At 37.3% G+C, this 26149-nt stretch overlaps 2 protein-coding genes across 2 annotated transcripts in view; both read left to right on the top strand.

Annotated features, from left to right (window-relative positions):
* Positions 1 to 26149, top strand: part of LOC142621482 (stress-response A/B barrel domain-containing protein UP3) — a 55712-nt gene that overhangs the window by 7127 nt on the left and 22436 nt on the right. The window lies entirely within an intron of this gene.
* LOC142622518 (transcription factor MYB1-like) lies at positions 5100 to 8079 on the top strand. Its single transcript, XM_075796004.1, has 3 exons — positions 5100 to 5229; positions 5330 to 5459; positions 7203 to 8079. The coding sequence occupies exons 1-3, from the start codon at positions 5100 to 5102 to the stop codon at positions 7780 to 7782; spliced, it is 840 nt and encodes a 279-aa protein (XP_075652119.1). The 3' UTR covers positions 7783 to 8079.

The following is a 26149-nucleotide window of genomic DNA, read 5'->3' as shown; positions in this document are numbered from 1 at the left end:
ATGAGGGGTGTCATTTCATTCATAGTCTGAGGAAGAATCTTTTTTTAAAATAGAATATTTTGTTAGTGAATTCACATTTTAAGAGAGCATGTTGCATTTATACAAACTTCAAGTGAGAGGGGTAATTATTGGATACTCTCGAGTACCATAAATGCATACTTCTCCCTCTCACATAATTGTGAGTCCCACTAACTAAATTTATAATGGGACTCATAATTCATGTGATAGAATGAAGTACGCATTTATTGTACTCTTAGAATATTCAATAATTTTCCAAGTGAGAGTATAATTTTCTAAAATATAATTTACCCAAACATAATTGTAATACTGCCTCATTTAAAATCAATAATTATTCCTTAGATGGTAAAACAATATTTTATATGATATAATTATATACGTAGATATCAAATTTTGTTTTAGCCTTTAGTTGAGGTCAATGTCAGAGTCAGGATTTTAATTTAGGGGGGGCAAGATGAAAATAAAGAGTTGAAGACAAGATCAATTTCAATTATTTTAATTAGTATAATTAAAAAAAAATACTGAACTAATTAAACAAAAAAATTTGATTAACATATAAAATTTAATGCAAGTGTTAAGTGTTTTTTTTTTCCTTGTGCGTAACGATAGAATTAGTATAAATGTTGTTGTACTTGAGATACTTCATAGGTGACTACAAGTATATTTTTCAAACAAGTAAAAGATTAAAAAAAAACAATCAATATATAGTCATTATTATACAAAGTTAAAAGAGCTTCTTACTAATCACCGGCCGAGAAAAGTTTATTACAAGTGGAGCCAAGAATGACAGCCCCGTAGCACAATTACATCCAATTGCAAAGTTGAAGACCATAAGCTTAAAGCAAACAAAAACATATACAGTGCAAATAATAAATATAAAGATATATATATTTAGGGGGTGGGGTTTGGGTGAGGTAGGGGGGGGGGGGGCAAATGCCCCCTCTCGACCCCCTAGCTCCGCCCCTGGTTGAGATCCTTGGTCCCAATAATGAAATATTCTCAATCTTTACCTAAATGATCAACGCCACACGTTAAAACTCAACAAGTAATCTCAAAAAGGCCCAGACCCTCTTCTAATCCCATTTAGTTTATTTGACCATCTAAAGGTACACAGTACCAGTATACACAAACACACTGTTTTTGTATTTTTCAAAATTTTTCCTTTAAAAAAAAAACAACAAACAAACAAGCATATTAAAAATCAATAAAACTAGACTGACTCAAAACAACAAATGCTCAATAGAAATGCAAGATAAGTGAAAGAATCACTTAAATGAGTCATTTTCCTTCAAAACATGAGATTTTGAGAAAGGAGAAGTTTTCTTTTACTGAGATCTCTGCTTAGGTGGATAAGAGGGAGGATTAAACCCATTGAAGTTTGTTAGAAAAAGAACAACCTTAAGAAGTTCTCCAAGAGGAGCCAAAGAATTTTGGAATTGATTTTGACTTCCAAAGGATGACACAATATTGCTTTGTTAAGTAGCAAGCCACTTATAATAATTTGGACGGGTGTGTCCTGATGCTCCATAGTGATGACAAAAATGTGGTTTCTTAAGTTAGGAATTCTTATTAGCAGAGTGATGATTATTCTGCTTAGTCTCTTTCTTAACAATCATAGGAGGTGCTCCTAGAATGGATTTGCCTTTATCATGTTTATCCTCACTAGCTAATTCTATCTTAGGCCCATTTATCTCAGATTTAGCATTTGAAGTAGGAGGAACAAAAATGACATTATGTAAAGTACTAGAGGAAGTACTACAAGAGGAGAGGGAGTGATCATACCCGAGATTAGTTTTATTAGATATAGCGTTTCGAAAGTTGAGCATTTCATCCAGCTTAGCACTTGAAGCTCTTTCTAGTTGAGCTCTCACTTGAAACAACTTTGCATCCAACTTCTTGGTCTTCTCTACCAGGAAGTTGTTCTCAAACCTTAGCACTGCAATGGTTTGATTTGCTTCATCTAATTTAGTAGAGAGTTCTTCTCGTTCCAACTCCACTTCACTCAGCTTCCTTGTAGCTAGCTTATAAAGCTTTTCATGTTTCTCAGAATTCTTGAAAAGTTTTGAGTAGGCAGTATGGATGTCATTTTTTTCATCCATCTTCTCAAAATTTGACTCCATCAATTCTTCTTCCTCATCAACAAGTTCTTCAAATTCCTTGGGCTATTCCATAGTTATTGCGAAGGCCATGAATGTTCCTTCTTGATCACTGTCCTCCAAATTTGCTTTTCATTCAGTATCACTCAAGGTGGCAGCTAGGGCTTTGCTCTTGCCAATCGACTTGAGATAGGTAGGAACATCCTTGCTTCATATGTCTGTATCCTTGACACCTATAACACTTTGGACCACTTGGAGTGTTGCTACTTTGTCCAACTTCTTTGGATTCTCTCTTGATTCTATCTTAAGACCTGGATTGAGAAAATCCACACTATTTGCAATCCTTATCTCTTGCCTTGACATTCGCATTCTTGATAAACTTCTTGAATTGTCTGGTGATGTAAGATTTAAAACTTGAGTTCTCATCTTTAGACGACTCATCTCCTTCATCATTCTTTGCTTTTATAGTTATATTCTTGCTCTCACTCCCCTTGCTCATACTCACTAAACATATATCATAGGTTTGCAGATTTCCAACCAGCTCTATCAAAGGAATGGTGTCAATGTCCTTTGACTCTTCTATGGTGGCGATCTTAGCATGGAACTGCTTTAGAAGTAATCTAAGGATTTTCCTTACAATCTTATGTTTTGGAATCTTTTCACCTAAGTTGAAGGCAGAATTCACTATGTCCTTGAGCTTGACATAGAATTCATCAAACATCTTATCTTCATCCATCCTTATTTCTTCAAAGCTAGTGGTAAGCCTTTGAAGTTTGGAATCTTTTACAGTTTTGTTATCTCAGAAGTGTTTTGAAGGATTGTCCATGCTTCCTTAACACCCTCAGTGGATGAGATCTTCTTAAACTCCTCGTTAGTCATGGCACTAAACAATGCATTCAATCCTCGACTGTTGAAATTTGCAGCTTTGATCTTATTATCATCCTATGATGTTGGCGGTTCAGTTGGTTTGGTCCATCCAACTTTGACAGCAAGCCAGGCTTTTCATCTAAGGATTACAAAAAAACTATCATGTGTACTTTCTAGTATTCATAGTTAGTACCATAAAATAAAGGAGGTACAATAAGGGATTGTCCATGATCCATACCAAAAGGGGTCAACGAATCACACAACAAAGATTAAAACTTAATTAGAATGTGTCCGCTTTGACACCACTTGTTAGGTTAAAATAGATTGAGCCCGATTAATTAATTTAATTACCCTAGTTGATTAATTAGGTCAAATTACATGCAAATCATGGAGGCACAAACAAATCACAAAATAACTAATATGCATCAAAAAATAAAATAACTCGATGATTTTGTTGACAAATAGGGAAAACCTTTCACAAGGCAAAAACACCCCTGAGTGAATTTAAGGTCATCAGTCCAAAGAATCCACTAATCAATAATGCAGTGGTTACAAGTTCGTGTCTACCTCCAGCAACTTGATTGATTGTTGTTGACTGCAAATTTCTTCACTTCATAAATAATGAAGATTAGGAAGCACTTAGTTACAAAACCCTATGGTGCACAAACGCAATAGCTTCACACAAAGTATATGAGTTCTATATCTCTGTTTTTGTACTTGATGACTTTTAAAATAAGCATTATATATGACTAGGGTTGTAGAGAGAGAAACCCTAATCATTCAAGTCATCATGGGCTGAAATTCAGATTTGCGAAATTTGAAATTGTAATTCTCGATAGATGGAGCTTGTGTCGAGCTTCTCCATTAATCCTCGATAGCAACTAGTGTCAAGTTTTAATGAAACACCTTTTCTTCAATTAGCTAATATTTTCACCAAGCCGCTTTCTTCTTCTCGGTTTGCTATGCTTCGGACCAATCTCAACATCCTTCCAACACGGTTGAGCTTGTGGAGGAGTGTTAAGGATAAGATTTGCCAGCCAAAATAATGGTGCCGTGTAGGTGTGCTTCATCTACAAAATAGCTACTGCATAATGCTGCCATGTAGTTGTAATGTAGCTGCATAAATTTCAAACTTAAATCTGATCTGTGTGGCAGCTGTAGATAGATGTTTCAGCACTTGATTTGAATTGTAACAGAGTTTTAAATTGAGATATGATGAGATAGGATAGGGTAGAGTTATTTATATTTTGAACTTCTTGTATTTGAATTTCATACAGTTGTACAATTCTATAAATGATAAGTCTCAAATCAGATTGGTTTGGTTTTGCAAATTATATCAGATAACTATTATCTTTACAAAAAGTGATGAACCTGTGTGAATCTACAACTTTATTGCATATAACTTGCCATGTAAACAAATTACGACTGGTGAATTTACTTGTAATCCTGTAGTTATTTGAAAAAAAAATTGTGTATCTTTTTCTTGGGGGCGGCACACACTTTTTCACGCAGCTCTCTCTCTTATTGATTGAAAATATGAAACAAGAGACATAGCATGATTGAAAAAACGAGTCACTGGATGAACTTTCATACCGAGTGAATCTTCACAATTCGTCCTAAGAAACATAGCATGATTGAAAAGACAAGTCATTGTTGAACGTTTTTTTTCTTTTTCATAGAAACATTGTTAAACTTTCATACCATGTGAATTTTCACAATTCATTGCACCTTTGGTGTTCCAATTCACATGGAATAAAAGCCCATATAATGGCTTGTCTTTTCAATTAAGCCATGACTCTCATTTTATATTTTTAATCAATAAGATAGAGAGAGCTGCACGAAAAAGTGTATGCCGCCCCAAGAAAAGAGAGAAAAAACATCTGTTTTGTACGTTTTTTTTCTTTTCAAATAATGATGAGATCACGGGCAATTTTTTAACTTGGTGCTAAACGCTAAAAACGTGCTACAGCCATGAATATTACAATAATAATAATAATAATTTCAGATGTGCCATGCTTTATGTCGCGAATTTATACAAGAAGGTTTGGAACTCCTTGTAGAGTAGTGGAAGCAAAAGCCTAAAAGAGAGAAAAAAAAAAGTGTTGTGAGAGAGCAGAAATGGAAAGGAGGCCATGCTGTCCGAAAGGTGTAATCAGAGGAGCATGGTCTGCATGGGAAGATAACATCCTGAAAAACTACGTTAAAATCCATGGCGAAGGGAAATGGACAGACCTGCCTCAAAGAGCTGGTTCTAACTTCTAACAATATTGCACTATATATTCTCACTTCTCTCAAAGTGGTTCTCTTTTGTCGATTATTCACACTGACACTTACTTCTTATTTTGTAGGGCTGCGGCGATGTGGGAAGAGTTGCCGGGTTCGTTGGCTGAATTATCTAAGGCCAGATATCAAGAGAGGCAACTTTTCTGAGGACGAAGAAGATCTCATTATCAAACTACATAAGCTTCTTGGTAACAGGTATGGGAAATCTACTTCTCCTCCGGAGCCGGTTCAATATAATTTGAGATTTGAGACAATAGATTTAAATAATGGTTTTTATATTTAAATATAGATTAAGTAAATTATTCATAAAAAAATATATAAATTAAATAATTTTATTTAAATATTAGCGATATAATTTTTTCCACAACTTAATGAGATGAAAAGTTGACTACATTGTTCAAAAAGTTATATGCCTAACAATGATCTTCATATAAAATAGGCAAAAATTCAAAATTGACCTTGTAACTTTTAGCTTTTATCATTTTAGTACTTTAATTTTCAGTTTTGTCATTTCAGTCCTTTAAGTTTTAATTTTTGTCAATGTAATATTTTGTTAGACATCTGTTAAGTAGTGCCGTTAAGTCTTTTTTTTTTTTTTTTTAATTTTCATAATTAAAAGAAAATAAAATCTGTTATTAAACCAAAAAAAAGGAGGGAACAACACCGTCCCCTTCCCTGAAATGAGAGAGTGCAACGATGCTTCCTGGGAGCTTTACTGCCTCGAGCATGGCATTCAAGCCGACTCTCAACTTAAAAGATGGTTCTGAGTTGCGTGTAGCCACTACCCACATGGTAGAGGTAATTGATCATACCAATGACAGAGGCTGAAGCTTGTACGACGATGTTTATGGCGGGCCACTGAGGTTCAAAGTGGCTGCTACACTTTCGCCATGCGCCAAGGACTATAGTGAGATATTCGAGAGCTTCCATGCCTCACGCACCACTTCCATTCCGGTCCTGGATCTCCCAGTGGTCGACGAAGAAGGCTCTGAGGTCTTCTTCGATGTCCAGAGCTCCAGCTTTGACTACTTCGAGGCCTTTGGTGGCGGTGACGGAGGACTATATTTTGTTGTCTCCTATGTGGGCTTGCTTTTTAACTTGTCTAACAGTCAGGATCTTGGTATGATCAATGTTTAAAGTTCTTAGATCTAAACTGAAGAAAGTTTCTGCTTTGTGCTTTCTTGCTGTCACAGGTCAGGAAAAAAAAAAATCCAAAACGGACACATTAAGGTAAAAGAGTTAACAGCACCACTTAACAGATGTTTGACAGAATACTACATTAATAAAAATTGAAATTTAAAAGACTGAAATGACAAAACTAAAATTTAGAAGGCTGAAATGACAAAATGTGAAACTTAGAGGGTCAGTTTTGTATTTTTGCCTATAAAATATTGTATAAAGTTTTTATTAACTTCTTCAGAGTAAACCAAAATGTATTTTAGATTAAAAAGAAAATTAAATATATTATTATTATTATTATTATTATATGATAAACAACACTTTTTTTATTATAATAATTTTATAAAGAAATGATAAACAACACCTTACACATTGCTATTAATTGCAAATTTGATAATATATAGTGATAATTTTAACAAGTATTAAATAAAAGATCAACATAAGTAACAGTATATTTAATTTTGAGAAGAATTTATAAAATCCACAAATGTGCAAATCGTAAACAAGTAAAAGAAACTCATTTTGCATGCAAGAGTTTTTTTTTTTTTTTTTTTTAAGTTATAAAGGAGCCCTGAATGTTTTCATTAAAAACATTATGAAATGTCAATCAATTGAACTATAAAAAATAATCCCACAGATTACAAGGCATTTTTTTCCTTTGGGTCCGGGGAAAATTTCCCACCCTCCTCCCAAATTTCACACTATAAAGTGATAAATTAATGTGCTTACAAACTAAAAGTCGTGTAACGAGTGTTGCAGTTGGTCACTCATTGCTCGGAGATTACCAGGACGAACTGACAATGAGATAAAGAATTACTGTAACACCATTTTAAGCAAGAGGGTGCAAGGTGACAAGATTCATGAACAAAGTAGTAGAAGGATAAGAAAGTTGACATCAGATTCCAATCCAGGAATAAAACCGGTTGCTCACCCTGTGATTCGACCAAAAGCAGTGCGGTGCACAAAGGTTATCCTCCCATGGCAAGCAGATAATAATCAAGTGTTCAATGAAAATATAGTTCCTCATGAGAATAGTGAGAACCTATTTCCTTCAGTTCAGCCGGAGAATAATATCTCTGACTTTCTGATAGATTTGGATATAAATTACCTTTTGAGATCGGATGTGCGAAATTCAGATGGCCACCAAACGAATGAAATCAATGTACGTGACATTGTGTTGGATTTGCCAGTTTCTGGATGTGATGCCAAGCTTAAAGGTTTAATGGATGAAGGGAAGCCTGAGAATTGGAGGGCTACTAATCCTTTTCAGCCAAATGAAGCTATGGATCTCATCACATTGGCATCTTTTCTGGATTCAGAAGATACATGGATTAGCTGAAAGTAAACAAGATGCATAACTAAGCCCATTATCTTCATGAATAATTCGGTGCCCATTGCTGTTTGCATTTTCTTATGTTGAAGGTTAGTATAGTCATCTATGTGTAAATCATGAATAGTTGGAGTGTATTTTGCTTGGCATCCGTTGAACCCAATAATGGATAATGCTCTCCGCATGTTAACATTAGACATTTTTCAGTTGCAAATGTATTGGTTTGACCCATTAAAAGTTAAAACCCAATACATTAAGGGCTAGTTTGATAGGAGATTTTTAGTAATATTATTGTTCTTTTGCCTTCTTATTTCTATTTGTTGACTTAATCAAGCAAAATTTTTATTTTTATTTATTCATATTTTTTTGGTAAAGCTAAAAATTTTCATTGAGACACAATTCGCCAGTGCTCCAATTGTTTCGTTAGTACGTAGTACGCCAGCCCATAAATGAGTCCAGCCTATAAGGTTTTGCCTTTTATGGTTTGTGGGAGAAAATGGGGGGTTTTGCCCCTTTCAGCAAAAAGAAGTGGCAAAATGCTCTGTTCTGAAACTATTTAACCGTATGCTCCTGTTGTGGGTTCCAGTTAGCTCAACTGGTAAAGTCTTTGATGGTTATATAAGAGATCTGGGGTTCAATCCCCGCCTACACCAAAAACTGATTGGTGTCTTAGTCTGATGATAAAGAGCTATCATCAGGAGTGGATGCCATAGGTTGAAATTCTGTATTAAAAAAAAAAAAAAACCATATGCCCTTGTTTTGAAACTCAAATTTCTAAAAATCGAGTTTCAATAAAAAACTCAATTTAATGAAAATTGAGTTACTTGCAAAACTCGATTTTTTAAAAGTTTTATGCCTATAACTCAATTTTTTTAAAATCGAGTTTTTCATTGAAACTCGATTTTTAGAAAATCAAGTTTAAAATAAGGGCATATGGCTAAATAGTTTTAGAAAATGGTCATTTTGCTACTTGTTTTTGCTAAAAGGGGTAAAACCCCATTTTGGCCATGACTTGTGTCATGTACAAACGGTATCAAAGAAAGAGGCGAGGAACGCAAAAATATTCACAATTTCTTGTCACACTAGTAACGCGGTAGAGTGTGATTGAAGAAAAAATTGTAGAGTTATGTGTAAGTGATGATTAACCGCTCACAATTTGCCATGTCAAAGTTGTGGCAAAAAAATTTCGGAATAATATGTGGTTCTAGAACTACTCAAGTATTGAAGATAAGATATCATACATCTTCAAAAAGCCATGTGCCCCGCAGTTGGCCTGCTCTAATTTAAAAAATATATTTTTTATGAAAATTTTTTAAAAATATTAATGGATGTATTTATTGATAAAAGTCAATTTTTATTTTGCAGATGAGGGTGTTTTATTATGAGGTTCATGTTGCAAATTTAAGGGCTTTTTGAGCTTAGAAATTTTACTATAACTTAATTCAAGTGTGTATATATGAGAAGCTTATTCTTAAAGACTTGAACATCGGCCATTGCCACAAGAACTTGTATTTGTGGAGTAACTATTGCGTCAATAGTTCATAGTTGTATTATTTGTGTCACTCTAATAGTGTTTCGTTTTTAATCACTAATTATAGAATGTCATGTATTTAGATTTTTCTATTTTAAACTTTGATTACTTTATTGAAAAGAAAAGGTGATGTACGACCGATTGTGATTGGTAGGGTATAGAGCAAAATAATAACAATTACAAGGAATTTTATTTGCGTTACTCCATAGGTTTCATTGCACTTTGTTTCTTTTAAAAATTAAAACCTTATTATTATTATTATTATTATTAAAAAAACGTTTTGATAATATTCCTTATAGCAAGAGTAAAACAAATGATGTTACAGAATTTACTATCATTTTGTGAGTGTTTCTCAAAAAAAAAAAAAAAAAATCATTTTGTCCGTGTAATTATGAGGTTTATATAATTTTTTCATCATAAATTATTATGAATTAATATATGTGGTGGTCAATAGTCATGTGGTGGTATGAAATATGAATCAACAATCACATGACCCTTCCTGTGGAGTTTGCTGCCACAAACCCGAATCTATTGACTATTGGCCACTTAATTGCTTTAGGAAATGTCCTCTTGCGATGAATGTCTGGGCTCTGTTTAGAGGAAAGCTCCAAAAATGCCGAAACGATGTCTAAGATTTTTTCCTGCTATTCAATCAGATGATAGGAAAGCTGGATACTCGGGAATTTGAGTGATGGGCAGTGACTTCTTGGGCGATTTGAAATGCTCGGAACAATTCTATCTTGAGAAAACTCAAGCCCAGCCGAAGAGAATCCTGGATGGTGCTGTTGGCTATCTTGAAGATGTTGTATATATAAGTGTATACAAGGTTAGGTTGTAATAATGATGTTTGAGTTTAGAGAATATGGTTTCATAAAGTGAAAGTTCAAATTCTGGAATTTTCTAAATAAAAATTTGAAATTCAGCATTTTCGATCGGTCGAAACGTTGGCTTGATCTATCGAAAATGGTAAGAAAATAATCCGGGAGTTCCTAGATGTCTCGATCATTGTTCGATTCCTGTTCAATCGATTGAAAAGAGCACTCAATCGATCGAAAAGAGCACTCAATCGATCGAAAATGAACTATCGACCGATCGAAAATCTTGAAATAGGATTTTCTGAAGAATTTTTTGCAGAATTTTCTAGTGACTGTTCAGAAAGGTTGAAGAGGTTTTAAGCCTTCTGAATGGTTTTATGAAACATTTTAACTCTCTATACATGTCTTTTGATGAAATATAACCCTATGAGTATAAATAGAAGCTTACGTTCACTTGAAATCCTGTGGTCATTCTCCAGAATTGTTATTTATAGAACCCAACATCTTAGTTGTATCCTGGGTACAAATTTATGATAACCCTTTAACAACAATAGTGTAGGAGAGCAAATATTGTCTAAAGAAAACGATAATGTGCCTCCAAGTTATCTATTTTTTGTTGTTTGTTTGTTTGTTTGTTTGTTTGTTTTTTTTTTTTTTTTGTGTGTGTGTTAACCTTATTCTTCCATCATCACTTTGTGTAATGTCCCCAACAGAAGAGTACCATAGATGACTCTTATCAGTCTTTCTCTATGCTTATTTTTTTGCTTCCTCTGGTCCGAACTGTTTAGTTTATCTGTTTGCTCCCCCTTCACCTATTTTAAGGTGTTAGTACATAGTTTAGTCTAGCCTATCCAATCGAGCTTAGCTCTGTATATTATACTTGTAGTATATTCATATTACTTGTACGATACATATAATCTATATAAGGCTCTCTATTGTGCAGTGTTATTTATACAGAATATGCATCAATATACATACTATTCAATCTTTCTCTCTCTCACTTTATATTCTTAACATGGTATCAAAGCGATTTCTCTGACTTTTTGGTACATACGGTCATCTTCAGTGTTCTTTAGCTGCCCTCACCTTCATCTAGTAATCACTGCTAGAAGAGAGTTACCGCCGTCAAGCCACAACCAATGCAACCCTCAGATCAAGTCTTTTGTCCCATCAAATCGTTGAACCATGACTACGAATTGATAGATCAGACTATCCCGAGCAAAACCCAGCCAAAAAAAATCCCAAGACGGCTTCTCACACACCTACACGCACTGCCAAAAGTTCTTTGGGAGTGGTTCATGCGCCTCCACGCTCCACTATAACTTCCCACGTGTCACAATTAAGCCACCACGCACCAAACCAGTCTGTGTAACGCCATGTCAGCCCTAGGGTTACGTCATCACTCTGCAACATCATTTTGTGTCATCAGTGACATCATCTTGCCATGTCATCAACCTACGTTAGTGTCTTGCATCAGCACACGTCATTTGTTAACCAGTTGCTGTTGATTGTTGACTCTAAGCATTGACCATTGACTTTAAGCATTAATCGTTGACCTGGCATTGACTTTTTACTAAAAAGTCAAAATTTTTAACAAGGCTTATCTTGCACAGTTTTTTTGTGTAGATTCCGGTTTTGGACCTCATTTCCTCGTTCGAGGTCTCTAAATCCATCTTTTTGGTCATTTTCTTCATTATTACTCAACCAAAAAAGCGAGACATTATACGTCCTATCACCATCATCTTGGATGGTCCTACTAGCTATCATGCATGGTCTCAAAATATCAAAACATGACTGTTTTTCTTAAGGGTTGCAAACTATGGAGGTATGTAATCGGTTCGATTCCCAAGCCAGTACCAATACCTCAGTCTGAAGGCATAACTGATGCCGATTCTTCCAAGACTACTGTTATAACAAAGGATGATTATGAAGCACGCCTAGAAGAATGAGAGAGTATTCAGAGAAAGATCTTATCTTGGTTTATCAATATCTCTGTACCTTCCATCCATAGTCTTTTTCCTTGTCTTGGTACTGTTGAGGCTACTTGGATATTTCTATCCAATCACTACAATTGCACAAATGATTCAAGCCTAGAGTTCCATATTGAATCAATGCTTTATTAAATGCGCCAAGGGACAAGTCAGTCTATTTCTAATTATTATTCTCAAACTTCTTCTATGTGGGGAGCAACTCTTTACTGCAAATCCTCCACTATTGTATCGAGAGGACATTGAGCTTTTTGTCAAATATCGGGATCATTGCAATTTATGCATTTTATGATGTGTTTACATGAAGATTTTGAACCTACTAGGGCTTCTCTGCTTAGTCGGTTTCTTACTCCTTCTCTTGATGCTGCAATCAAGGAGCTCTATTCTGAGAAGAACCGTTGGCCTACTTATCACATGTCATCATCTGATCATGTGTTGCCTACACTCTCTCCTCCTTTACAGCCTCCCATTGCTACTTCACTTCTCCTCCACGAATAAACTTTAGGTGTCCCACCTCTCAATCCTCCAAAGGTACTCGTTGCGAGTTTTTCTGTGCCAAAAGCCAAGATATTTCTGTTTGTCACAAACTATAGAAATTCATGCAAGAGTAGAACAAAACTCCCCTTCCTCGAGCAACTACTATGTGTCCCTCAAATTTGTTGGTTCCTACAAGTCCATCTTCGGCTTCCTTACTTACTACAGCTAACCTTGAGGTAGTAGTTCAACAAGTTTTATCCTAAACTTACGCGCCTCAGGTAAACATTCTTGGTTTTTTGATACTACATGTTGTAACCATATGACCCCTAATGAATCACAAATCTCTGATAAGGCATCCTTAGCACATCCCATCTTTATTTATATTGCTGATGAAACTCCTATGCCTGTTAGTCAGAAAGGAACAATCTCTTCTCCTAATTTATCCCTTAGTGACACTTTTTATATTCCAAAGTTGTCCCTTAATTTGCTTTCTATTGGTCAACTTTGTGAATTAGGAGTAGATATTCTATTTACTGATTATGGTGTGAATGTGCAGGATCCTCGGACGAGTCAAGTGCTTGGGATAGGCCGTAAGGTTGAACGTATGTTGAGATTCACGATTTGAAGATTCCTTCACAAGTTGTTTTTGTTGCTACTACTACTGCCACCCTTTCACCTGATTTATGGCATGCTTGTCTTGGTCATACATTATTATCTCGTCTTTAATTGTTAGCTTCTCAAGGTCATTTAAGTTTAGTTCAGTTTCCAAATTATGATTGTACTTCCTATCATTTTGGCAAACAAACAAAATTGCTCTTTAATAATAGTGACTCTTTTTCTTCTACACCTTTTGATCTTATACATTCTAATATTTGGGGTCCTGCATCGGTTCCCATTGAGGGGAGATCTTAATATTTTGTCATATATGTGGATGATTTTTCTCGATATGCCTGGATTTATCTACTTTACCATAGGCCTGAATTTGTGTCTATTTACCAAACATTTCTTAAAATGATTGAAACATAGTTCAATCACATCGTTAAGATCCTTCAGTTAGATAATGCTTAAGAATATAATGATAAATATTTCCTATCATTTTTAGATAGCAATGGTACTCTCCCTCACCGGTTTTATCCTTACATCTCTTAACAAATGGTCGTGTAGAATGAAAATATCATCACATTCTTGATGTTGTCAGCACCCTTCTCATTTCTGCTTCAATTCCTGAGTGCTTTTGAGGTGCGGCTGCACTCACTATTATTTGCACCATTAATTGTATCCCTTCACGACCACATACAACAAATCACCCTTTGAGCTCCTCTATAGTCAACCCCCCAAACTACTCCTCTTTTTGGCTTTTTGGCTGTGCTTATTTTATCTCTCTTCCTCCTCATGAACGGACTAAGCTCCAGTCTCGTGCTCGTTTATGTTGCTTCCTTGGCTATGGTGTCTCCCAAAAGGGATTTCATTGCTATGATCCCATAACTCATCACCTTCGTGTCTCTCGTCGTGTTGAGTTTTGGGTTTATTGTCCTTTCATTAGTCTTCAGCAGTTTCCTATGTCATCTTCCTTAGAGTCTCCCATTTTTACTGATCTTTTCCTCCCTCTTTATCTTGAACTTGTGGAGGATTGTCCAACATTGGTTGCCTCTCTAGAAGACTTATCTCCGATTTTTTCCCTGGCACATGACCCGCTTGTCTTGGATCTTGTGGCACCATCATCTTCTGAGCCTTCTGTTGGTCCTAACCTTCGTCAATCTTCTTAAGTACGCATTCCTCTTACTTAGCTCACTGATTATCATTGCTCTTTTATTCTTGCCACCCTATATGAGCCTCACACCTATTGTGAAGTCCATACTAACCCTCTTTGGCAGCAAGCTATGTCCGAAGAATTAGATACTCTTCATAAAATCACACTTGAGATTTGGTTGATTTGCCTCCTGGTCAGTTTATAGTAGGTTGTAGGTGGGTTTACAAGATCAAGACTAAGGTTGATGGATCTGTTGAACGATACAAGGCTCGCCCAGTTACCAAGGGCTTTACTCAGGAATATGGTATTGACTATGAGGAAACATTTGCTCCTGTTACTCGCCTACATTTGTCAAATGTCTCATTGTTGTGGTTGTTTTTCGTTGTTGGCCTCTTTATCAAATGGATGTGAGGAATACTTTCGTTAATGGAGACCTCCAAGAAGAAGTGTACATGCAACCACCCCTTGGAAATACTCACTCAGGCCGTTGAGTTTGTCGCTTTTGCTGTGCTCTTTGTGGCCTTAAGCAGGCTCCTCGAGCTTGGTTTGAAAAGTTTAGCTCAGTTGTTGCTCAGCCAGATTACACTTCGAGTCCTCATGACACTGCTCTCTTTGTTTGAAGATCCTCTGCTGATATTAGTCCTATTCTTCTTTATGTTAATTACATGATGTGCTTTTCTTTTGTATACATTTTTCTTTTGTTTATCAATATAATTTCTATTTTTACCATAAATTAAAAAAGAAAATCACATGAGCTTGAAATCAAATTGTAGTACAATCTATACTACATATCAAAATAGGTGAAGTTTGATCATGGACGGCATTTTACTTTTTTTTTTTTGGAAAGAGGGATTTATTTTTATAAATAAGAGCTACTACAACTGTCCTGGACGAGAATGCAGACGATAGGCATATATCTTGTTTTGTATCACCACTATGCGTTTATGGCCTCACAAAACCCATTGAAAAAAATTAATTAAAGTTAGATCCAGTAAGATTGGTGCATTCTCGAACCTCTATTCCTACCATCTTTATTGAATAATATTGATGTCTTTTTGAATAATATTTATCTCGTTGTCTCTACTCTTAGATTTATGATTTCAACTCCCCATAGCCTAGGATTTGTTTTCACCTACCAAACAATCAAACCCACTAATCAAATCTAACCAAATTATATAAAAAAATAAAAAATGAACCAAACAATTTTAGAGAATAAAACCTACAAAGCTGTGTCAAACCATGGCAAAGTTGTCATCTGGGTGAGCGGAGGCCAGTGTAACAGTGGGTAGTGGCCCTTATGGTGGTGGTGGCTTTCAAATTTTTCTCTTCATATATTTGAATTTTTTGTGTTTGTTTCTCCATAATCTATGAAACATGAAACAATGTTTCACTTTTTAAAACGTTTTTTAATTGGACTCATTGGTTTCTGCATTATTGTAAATACAATGAATATTTGGATGGATATTTATGCTGTGGTCCCACATTTGGCACCAAAATTAGTAAAACTTTTGAGACATGTGACACAAATTGGACTTCAATTGTAGAATATAATAAGAGAGAGAGAGAGAGACAGAGAGAGAGTTTGTACTTTATAGCCATTGATGAGTTAGAAAATAATGTGGGATCATCATTCAATGTTAATGACGATCCAAACAAGTGTTACACATTTATTGCACACATTGATGATAAAACGCAATAGAAGGAGCAACGGTCACAAGTGAGCTGTGCATCTCAGGACTCCCATTGATGACATACTAGTTGTTGCTCATAAATGCTAGAATTCATTATCCATAAAGACAGGAAAACAACTATAAAAGAAAGGAACAACATAATCCAAAGGCACACACAAATACTCATCCAAAAACCATTCCAAGTCATTTTTCTCTCTACATCATTTTTTTTTCCTTTCTAACTTAAGCATTAGAGTGTTTTTGGCAAACACCACACTGGTGTATTACACTTCTTTCCCAAGCTTTCGTGCAAGTTTGCACCAGAGACATGACCAACCACAAGATCGTCCATCCAGTGAGACGAGGCCTCAACTTGGTGATTTCTTGCATCATCAGTTTGGTGCCATTTGTGGGAAACGCTGATCATTCAAATCCATCTTCCCTAAGTGACAAAAGAGAACCTCGTAGCACGATATGGATGCTGAACTAGCTGCACAGCAAATCCAAGCCCTAACAGCCAGCTTAGAAGAAGTGACTCGCCAAAATGAAGAGCTGAGGAGAGCCGCTGAATCCCAGAATGAGGAATGACAACGGATCATGGAGAACTAGAATGAAGAAGAGAGTTAGAGGATTCAAGGAAACCATAATGAGGAAGGATCGAATAGCCAGGCGAACAGGAGGTTGAGAACATCAGAACAAAATTCCTCTAGAATGGAGAGCGAGCTTCGTAACATGATAAGGGAGATGGACAAACTTAGGAATGCGGTAAAAGACAGAGCCGTGGAGAACTTAGACAGAATGATCCGTAGGAAGGATTCACCATTCACCACAAAAGTGTTGAACCATCCACTCCCACCAAAGTTTCATCTTACCCAATTAGAGTCCTTTGACTGCTCAAGAGATCCCTTAGATCACATTGAGTCGTTCAAGACTTTGATGCTTTTATAGATGAACCCAAACGAAATACTATGCATGGCCTTCCCAACAATGTTGAAGGGCGCAACCAGGGTGTGGTTTGGCAAGCTGCCCTCAGGCACCATTGCAAATTTTGATTAGCTCAGCAAAGGCTTTGTTCGTCATTTCATTGGCGAACAACGACACAAGAAGCCAACTAGGCATCTTCTCAACATATGCCAGGCAAAGGGAGAATTGCTGAGGTAATACGTGACGCGCATCAATATAGAATTGCTGCAGGTGGACAAAGTGAAAGATCAAGTCATCTTGACGACCTTCCATGCAGGATTGCTACCAGGATATTTCTTCTTCTCAATCACCAAGAGTCAGTTGAAAACAGTTGCAGAATTACTTCATAAGGCCCTAAAGTATATGAAAGTAGAGGATGCCGTAATAGCTAAAGGAGTGACGACTAAAAGGAAAAGAGACAAAGGAATCAGTCACAACCCTGATAGAATGAAGGAAACATGGGGATCGAGCATACTTTGGACAAAAAGAAGAACCTCCCAGATCGAAGACCTAAGTTTACTAGTTTCGCTTCCCTAGGATGCTTATCAAATCTTCTCTCCAATGGCCTAGACCCATTTACGCTCTAGCAGAAGTAAAAGACAAAAGCAAGTATTGCATATTCTACTAAGACCATGGGCATCGCACTGATGAATGCAGACATCTGAAGGACCAAGTAGAAATGTTAATCCGTTAGGGAAAATTGCAGAAATTTGTACGAAGAACGGAGTCGTATAGAAGCCAATAGAGGGACAAGAAGGAAAATGAGCTAGAGACGGGGGGCAATAAAGCCCCCATAGGAGAAATAAGGATGATCTCGGGAGGATTGGTAGCAGTAAGATCCTCCAAATCATTGAAGTACGCGTATGCAAGAGAAGTAAATTGCGTACACTCACAGGTCCCACCTTAAAAAACGTTTAGATACAGAGAACTGGACATCATCTTTTCTAAGAAGGATGCTCATGGCGTTAGAAAACCCCATGAAGATCCGCTAAATGTAATGCTTAGAATGGAAGAGTTCCATATGCATCAGGTACTGGTAGACAATGCAAGCTTAGCAGACATCATCTATCTGCCAGCCTTCCAACAAATGAAATTGAACAAAGAAAGGCTTCGAATATTCACTTCCCCATTGGTAAGTTTTACCAGGGACAAGGTTATTCCCAAAGGTGTTGTTAAGCTAACCGTAATTGCAGACACTTATCCAGCACAAGTCTCTAAGGAGATTGATTTCCTCATAGTAGATTTCCTATCACCATATAACGTCATCCTTGGACGACCAACGCTCAACAAGTTGAAAATAGTAACATTAACCTATTACCTAAGGGTTAAATTCCCTACAGCCCATGACATAAGGGAAATCAGAGGAGACCAAGTCCTTGCAAGCGAATGCTATCAAGCTACCTTAGCATCTAAAGAAAACTACACGTGGATGATAGACAAACCTAAACCAATCCTTGAACCGTCAGAAGTGCCACAGGAAATTGAGGTTGTCCTTAGGGATCCATCCAGAGTCTTGAAAATAAGTTCAGCACTTTCAGCCTCAGAGAAGACGAAGATAACAAACTTCTTGATAAAGATCCAAGACGTTTTCGCTTGGAAGTGCGAGGACATGCCAGGAATCAACAAAGGAGTCATCTAGCATTGTCTCAATGTTAATCCGAAGTGCAAACCAGTGCAACAGAGATGAAGAATATTTGTGCCTGAACGCAATAAGGCAGTAGCAGAGGAGGTTAAGAAACTCCTAGAGGCAAAATTCATAAGGAAAGTGTTCTACCTTGAGTGGTTAAACAACATAATGATGGTAAAGAAAAACAACAGCAAGTGGAGGATGTGTGTCGACTTCACAGATCTCAACAAGGCATGCCCAAAGGATAGCTTCCCCTTACCCAAGATCGACCGACTAGTAGATTCACTTGCCGAACATAAGCTTTTAAGCTTCATGGACACCTTCTCTGGCTACAATCAAATAATGATGGACGAGGAAGATCAAGAGAAGACGGCATTCATCACTAGCCAAGGGCTATATTGTTATAAGGTGATGCCTTTTGAACTTAAGAATGCTGGGGCCACATGCCAAAGGTTGGTGAACCACATGTTCTCTCATCAGATAGGAAGAAATGTGGAAGTGTGTGTAGATGATATGTTGGTGAAGAGCAATGACAAAGCGAACCACTTGGATGACCTGAGGGAAACCTTCAACATGCTACCCAAGTATAAGATGAAACTAAACCCCACAAAGTGTGTCTTTGCTGTCTTATTAGGGAAATTCTTGAGATTCATGGTATCTCAACAGGGCATAGATGCTAATCCAGACAAGATAAGGGTAATAATGGAGATAAAGTCCCCTAAAATAGTAAAGGAAGTACAGAGCTTAATAGGATAAGTTACGGCGTTGAACATATTCATCTCTTGAGCGACAGATAAGTGTCTACCATTCTTCAAGGTCTTGAAGAAAGCCTTTCAGTGGATAGACAAATGTGAGGAAGCCTTGACGAAGTTAAAAGAGTACCTAACACAGCCGCCATTGTTAAGACCTTTAGTAATAGGAGAGAAGCTACAACTCTATTTGGTAGTATCCAATACAACAGTAAGCTCAACATTGATTAAAGAAGAGGAAGACGTGCTGAGGTCGGTATGCTACACTAGCCAAGCATTATAGGGAACTAAAGTGAATTACCCAAGGTTAGAAAAGATTGCTTTCGCCCTAGTAGTCGCTTCCAGAAAACTACGCCACTACTTTAAGGCACATCCTATCGTCGTCATGACAGACAAACCAATAAGAAAGACGATGAACAAGATAGATGCAGTAGGGCGCCTCGTCTACTGGGCTATAGAGCTTGGCTAGTTTGACATAGAATATCGATCTCGGGTAGCAATGAAAGCTCAGGTCCTTGCTGATTTCATTGCAGAATTCACTTATCCTCAAGAAGAAGAAGAACCCTAAAAAAAGACATGGACGGGCTAGACAGATGGGTCTGCCACCAAGAAGGCCAGAGGAGCAAGTGTGGTCCTTATATCACCAGAAGGAGAAATCCTGAAGTACACAGTCTATAGTTCCCAGCAACCAACAATGAAGTCAAGTATAAAGCACTTCTAACAGGATAAATTCTTGTAAGAGTCCTCGAAGCAAAGACCCTTATCGTCTAAACTGATTCTCCGCTTGTAGTTGGCCAGGTAAAGGGAGATTATGAAGTGAAGGAAGAAAGAATGTAGAAGTATCTAAAGATCGTCAAAGAACTCCAACAACACTTCGACAATGTCGAGTTCCAGCAAATCCCTCGTGCAAACAATACTGAAGCTAATTTCTTAGCATGACTAGCCTCGTCAGATGAACACGGTATATCTCCAAAGTTATGCATGGAAACAAGGGGACAGCCCAACACTAAGGGAGAACAGGTGATGAAAATACAAGGACAAGATGAATGGATGACTCTCATCTTACACTACTTGAAAGAAGGTCAACTCTTAGAAGACAAGAATAAAGCATGAAAGGTACAGATCAGAGTTGCTCGTTTCGTCATTATTAATGATGCCTTATACAGATGAGGACATTCCCTCCCTTATCTCCGTTGTGTTAACAAGGAAGACGCTAACTACATACTTCAAGAGATACACAAAGGAATTTGTGGTAACCACGTGGGAGTAAGATCTTTGGTAGAAAAAGCACTTAGAGTAGGTTATTGCTAGCCAATGCTACAAAAGGATGCATATGACCTAGTCAAGGCATGTGACTAGTGCCAACGCATTGCGAACGTCCAAACGAGACCATGTGAGCCAATGACGCCTGATGATGCTGAAATCATCAGTCTAAATGATCGTCTAGGAAAAGAGCTGACCAAGTTCGTCCAAAGCCCTGCAGGAATGTGAAATCAAAGAACACCAGGGTGGTGTAGGCCACAGAACCTCCGATGGTAAAGTCAGGTAATTAAGAGAGAGAAAGAAATGCCAAGCACCAAAATGTTAGAGTTCCTGAGTTAGATTTTTCGTACCTTCTCCAGTTAAAGGTTCTGGTATATATTCCTATTTTCTTCTCCTAGCCGTTGGAGGTGTATTGATGGTGGCCTTCAATATGTTATCTGTAATGCCTGTGTGAGGTGTTATGGTGAGGTTTTAGTCTCTCCAACGGGAAAGAGACTCATAATTGTCTATGTAACGCTTCGCTATTGATTACGAGAAAATGGTCCTCTCTTCGTCAGGTGGAAGTATTCATGGATGAGGACTAGGGCTACCTTCGTCCATATCCTTTTTCTCTAGACGCGGATATTGTTTGAACCTATCAACGCCAATAACCACTCTATGGCCTTTCACTCAATAGGGAATCGACATAATGGGACCACTCCTCATAGGAAGGAAGTAGTACAACTTCTTGATCGTCGTAATCGATTACTTCACGAAGTGGGTGGAAGCTAAGCCAACTGCGATGATCACAGAAACCAAGATTACCAGCTTTATATGAAAGAACATAATCTGCAGATTTGGCATTCCAAACATAATCATATCAGAGAACTGGAAGCAGTTTAACAACCCCAAATTTTGAAAATTTTGCCAAGATTTAGGCATAAAAAACCATTACTCCTCTCCAAGTCACCCTCAACCTAATAGCCAAACCAAAGTGACGAACAGAAACTTGCTAAAAATTATCAAAACTTGTCTTGAGGGGGCAAAGGGTGCATGGCCAGAAGAGCTGCCTAACGTTCTATCGGCATACAGGATGACCATAAGAGCGCTACAGGAGAAACACTATTCAGACTAACATTTGAAACTAAAGCCATCATACTAATGGAAGTAAGACTGACATATCCAGGTCAAAGCGTACAAAGAGTAGAGGAACCGCCAAGAACTCAAAAATAATTTCGATTTAATTGACGAGGTGAGAGACGAAACTACGAAGTGGATGGAAAAGTATAGGGGAGCAATGGCCAGATACTACAACAAGAAGGTGAAGGTGAGAAGATTCAATGTAGGTGATCTCGTCCTTAGGAAAGTCTTGCCGGCAACAAAGGACTCGTCCCAAGGGAAGCTAGGCCCAGCATGGGAAGGACCCTACCAAGTCATTCGCCACTCTAGAGAAGGATTATACTACCTGAAGACCTTGGACGGCCAAGAACTACCTCTTCCATGGAACATAGAACACTTAAAGAGATACTACCAGTAAGAATAATCCCTCGTATTCCAAAATGTTTACTTCTATTTTTCTCTTTTTATTATCATATGCTTTAAATAGAAGAAGGAATGTTTTGTCTCTCTATCAATAAAACATGGCAGAAGTACTATTCAGGAACTATGCATAGCTGATTTTTTTATGGCCAAATCGTTATTGATACTTTACTTAGAAAAAGTATTAATATAAACACCATTCATGCATGAGAAAAGTTATTAATACATAACAAAATCATCATTCATACATGACCTAATAAAAGTTATTAATACATAACAAAATCTTCATTCATACATGACCTAATAAAAGTTATTAATACATAACAAAATCTTCATTCATACATGACCTAATAAAAGTTATTAATACATAACAAAATTGTCATTCATACATGACTTAATAAAAATTATAAATACATAACAAAATCGTCATTCTTACATGACTTGATAAAGTTATTGATACATAATAATATCATCATTCACATATGACTTAATAAAAGTTATTAATACATAACAAAATCATCATTCATACATGACTTGATAAATTTATTGATACATAACAAAGTCCTCATTCACATATGACTTAGCAAAGTTGTTGAGACATAACAAAATCGTCATTCATACATGACTTAATAAAGCTTTTTACACATAACAACATCGTCATTAATATCTTACTTAACAAAGTTATTGATACATAACAAAGTCATCATTCACACATGATTTAAAATGAAGTTGTTAATACAAAACAAGTTCGTCATTCACACATGACCTAATGGAAGTGATCAATACATACAACTTCGTCAAAAAATTATTTGGCACATAGCCATGCTGTCATTCATAAAGATAGTTGCCAAACAGATTCAAGGATAAAGATATTCATAAAATATGCTCAAAACAGACAAGCCCGAATGATTATCCAAAAGATTGTTCAAAGAAGAAAAGTAAAATAGGCATGCTTAAAACAGTGAGCCCTAAAGTGATAATGTTTTTGCCTTACAAAAAAAAATAGGGGACAGATCTATTAGGACGCTGTTAGCTACTTTTGTTGCAACTTTGAAGGACAATCTGCCAAGATCTCCCTTTAAACCTCTTCCATGTCTAGCTTGGAGAAGTCCAACTCTAGATGGTGCTTGGCCAAGTACTTACAAAAAAGATTAAAACCTTCCACGTAGTAGTTGCAAAGTTTATCCAAGTACTCATCCAAAACTTTGAACTTCTTCACTCTCTTCGAGCTAGCCTTCTCAACCTTTAGAAGGGCCTTGTCAATCTACTTGTCCTTCAACTTTGAAAAGGCCTTTTTAGTGTCAAGGCTCTTCTCTAGAGTCTTCAGATGTTCCTTGTCCTTCCTAGACTCCTCAGCAAGGGTGGAAATCTAGCTCTTGAGTGATTCATTCTCTGCAGAAAGGGACTCCACCTTGGACTTCGCCACCACATACTTCTCCTCGTAATCTAAGTACTTCCCAGAAATGTACAAAGATTTTCCTAGCACCTGCAAAGAGCGAAGAGAGCCGTTAAAATAGGGAAAACACTAAAAGAAGAAGAAAAGTCTCATTCGCTGTTCATAACTGCATAACCTTATGCACACGAGAAGACATCAACTTATGAGACGGCCTCACCCCTAGAGGTGTAAGATCGTCAACTGATATCGCCTCATGGGCTTTTAACACCGCAACCCCTGTATCATCCCAGAAAGAACCTTTAGACGCATTATCCTTTCCTTTGAGCTTTAGGGCATCGTCAGTGATCAGCTTCGAAGAGGAGGTAGGCAAGGATGGACGTTGAGGGATAACCTTCGCAGCAGGCGAAGCCAGTCCTTAGATGGCTCACTGTCCCGTTGACGCTCACTCATCAAAAGGCCACCTATCAAACCAACCTTTGCTTTCTTCTCTTGGACCTTCGCCAATTTCGCCTTGCTGAACTTGGTCGTCATTCCTAAAAAGAAAAAAGAAAAAGAAAAAGAGAGATGTAAGTACAAGCGCATCAAACTCACTTATGAAAAAGACGATGTGGTGAATTCACTCTTCTTAACGATGTCAATGTTCTTTTGAACGCGTTTAGAAGGCACAAGACCAAGGAAATGGAGGAAAAGAAATTGGGGAGAGATAAGCTCATCAAAATTTTTAACTGTCTCATGGTAGTCTCTAAATTTTTCAACACGAGCGTGATATCTCCTCTTAAGACGGGGACGAATGGAAGTTGCAAAATTGAAAATATTAATATCAACATCATGACCACTTGGAGAATCAGATGTGTACAAGTAAAATAAGCTAAAAGACGCACCAGAAACAAGAGTTCCCCAACTACGACACAACTTAGGGGCATTGTCTAGGCCCTCACCCGGAGTGAACTCCCAATAGCTCGGGTCCTTGGACTTTTGAAGACAATAGAAGTGTAGGAACTCGTCTATCCTAATGGTGTCTTTGTCATTGGCAGACATCCATACCACCATACAAGGAAGAAAAGCTCTCTAATGAAGGGATGGATAGGAAAACGGAGCCCACTGATGAAGTTAGCCTCATAAAAGCAGACTTCGTCAGCATAAGAGTGACAGAGCCTATCGTCACCATCAGGGATCTTAATTTTTACAGAAAAGGGGAATTGGAACCTATCCTTAATCCTCTTCTTGTCCTTCTCATTAAGAGAACAACATATGCCCCAAGCTTTATGAGGAGTAGAAGGAGACATGACCTTAAGGACGCCATGATCCTCGGAAGAAGACAAACTCGTCTCGAGCTCGCTAGACCTGACCTCACCTTCCCTTGACATTATCAAAGATTAGGCGATCCCTAGGATGCTTTCTACCTATAGTCCCAAGCAGACCACACAATCGAGCATAGATAAAAGAAACTAAGGGGCAATCCAACCAAACGAAAGAGTAATCCACCATGAAAGGACAAAAGCAGAGAAGGGAGCACGAAAAACTTACCAGAAAAATAAAGAGGAAACGAGGAAAAGTCAGGAAGAAGGAGAACTCCGAAGCAGATGAAACGCCACAAAGGAAAAAGAAAACTGAACAAAATTGAACAGAAAAGGAGGGAAAAGCATGAAATGAATGGGGGATCGTGAGTAGGAAAACCGAGGAAAATTGACACGATGAGGACATCCTAACCATACACGTGTCGCATAATAGACAAGACGTCATTTCGCAATAAATGCACCGAACACGGAACACAAAGCGATAGAGGGTTTTGTTCTCACCTCGTCTCAATGACAAGAACACGAACAGGGGGTAGCTGACGAGTCAAAAAATAATGTGGGACTGTCATTCAATGTTAATGACAATCCAAACGAGTGTTACACATTTATTGCGTGCATTGGTGATAAAACGAAATAGACAAAGCAGTGGTAACAAGTGAGTTGTGCACCTCTGGGCTCTCATTGATGAAATACTAGTTGCTGCTCATAAATGCTAGAATTCATTATCCATAAAAACAGGATAACTATAAAAGAAAGAAGCAACATAATCCAAAGGTACACACAAATACTCATCCAAAAACCACTCCAAGTCATTTTTCTCTCTAGATCATTTTCTTCCTTTCTAACTTAAGCATTGAAGTGTTGTCGGCAAACACCACACCTGTGTATCACACTTCTTTCCCAGGCTTTCTTGCAGGTTTACACCAGAGACACAACCAACCACATGATCATCCATTTAGTGAGACGAGGTCCTCAACTCGGTAATTTCTCGCATCATCAGCCATTATTAGGTATTAAATGCCAAATTAGCTAATTTTCCTTAAAACCCTCATACACTTAATATTTTTCCCTTTTTCTTTTTAGAGAAGAGCTTAATCCTTTTACTTTAAAGTCTCCACCAGTACACCATCTTCTATAAACAAATCCTATGGTTCTGTTACTGCAACCCAATTCACGTAAGTGAAATGGTGGGTTCTAACTTCTAATTCCAGAATCATAGCCAAGGAAGGAAAATTTATTGGCAATTTTGCAAAGTTTCTATTCTCTAACCTCTTCTTAAAAATTGGAATTTCTAAGTTTTTAGAGGTCTTCACTTTAGTGGATGTGATACA

The sequence above is a fragment of the Castanea sativa genome, chromosome 1 (assembly GCF_040712315.1).
Source record: "Castanea sativa cultivar Marrone di Chiusa Pesio chromosome 1, ASM4071231v1".
In the NCBI taxonomy this organism is placed as follows: Eukaryota; Viridiplantae; Streptophyta; class Magnoliopsida; order Fagales; family Fagaceae; genus Castanea; species Castanea sativa.
This window is presented reverse-complemented; position numbering and strand designations above follow the sequence as displayed.

What these genes read in the sequence shown, in the direction of transcription:
- LOC142622518 (XM_075796004.1), top strand. Translation starts at nt 5,100, where the DNA reads ATGGAAAGGAGGCCATGCTGTCCGAAAGGTGTAATCAGAGGAGCATGG. An exon ending in AGACCTGCCTCAAAGAGCTG is followed by an intron (nt 5,230 to 5,329) that starts GTTCTAACTTCT and finishes CTTATTTTGTAG; the next exon opens with GGCTGCGGCGATGTGGGAAG. An exon ending in CATAAGCTTCTTGGTAACAG is followed by an intron (nt 5,460 to 7,202) that starts GTATGGGAAATC and finishes CGAGTGTTGCAG; the next exon opens with TTGGTCACTCATTGCTCGGA.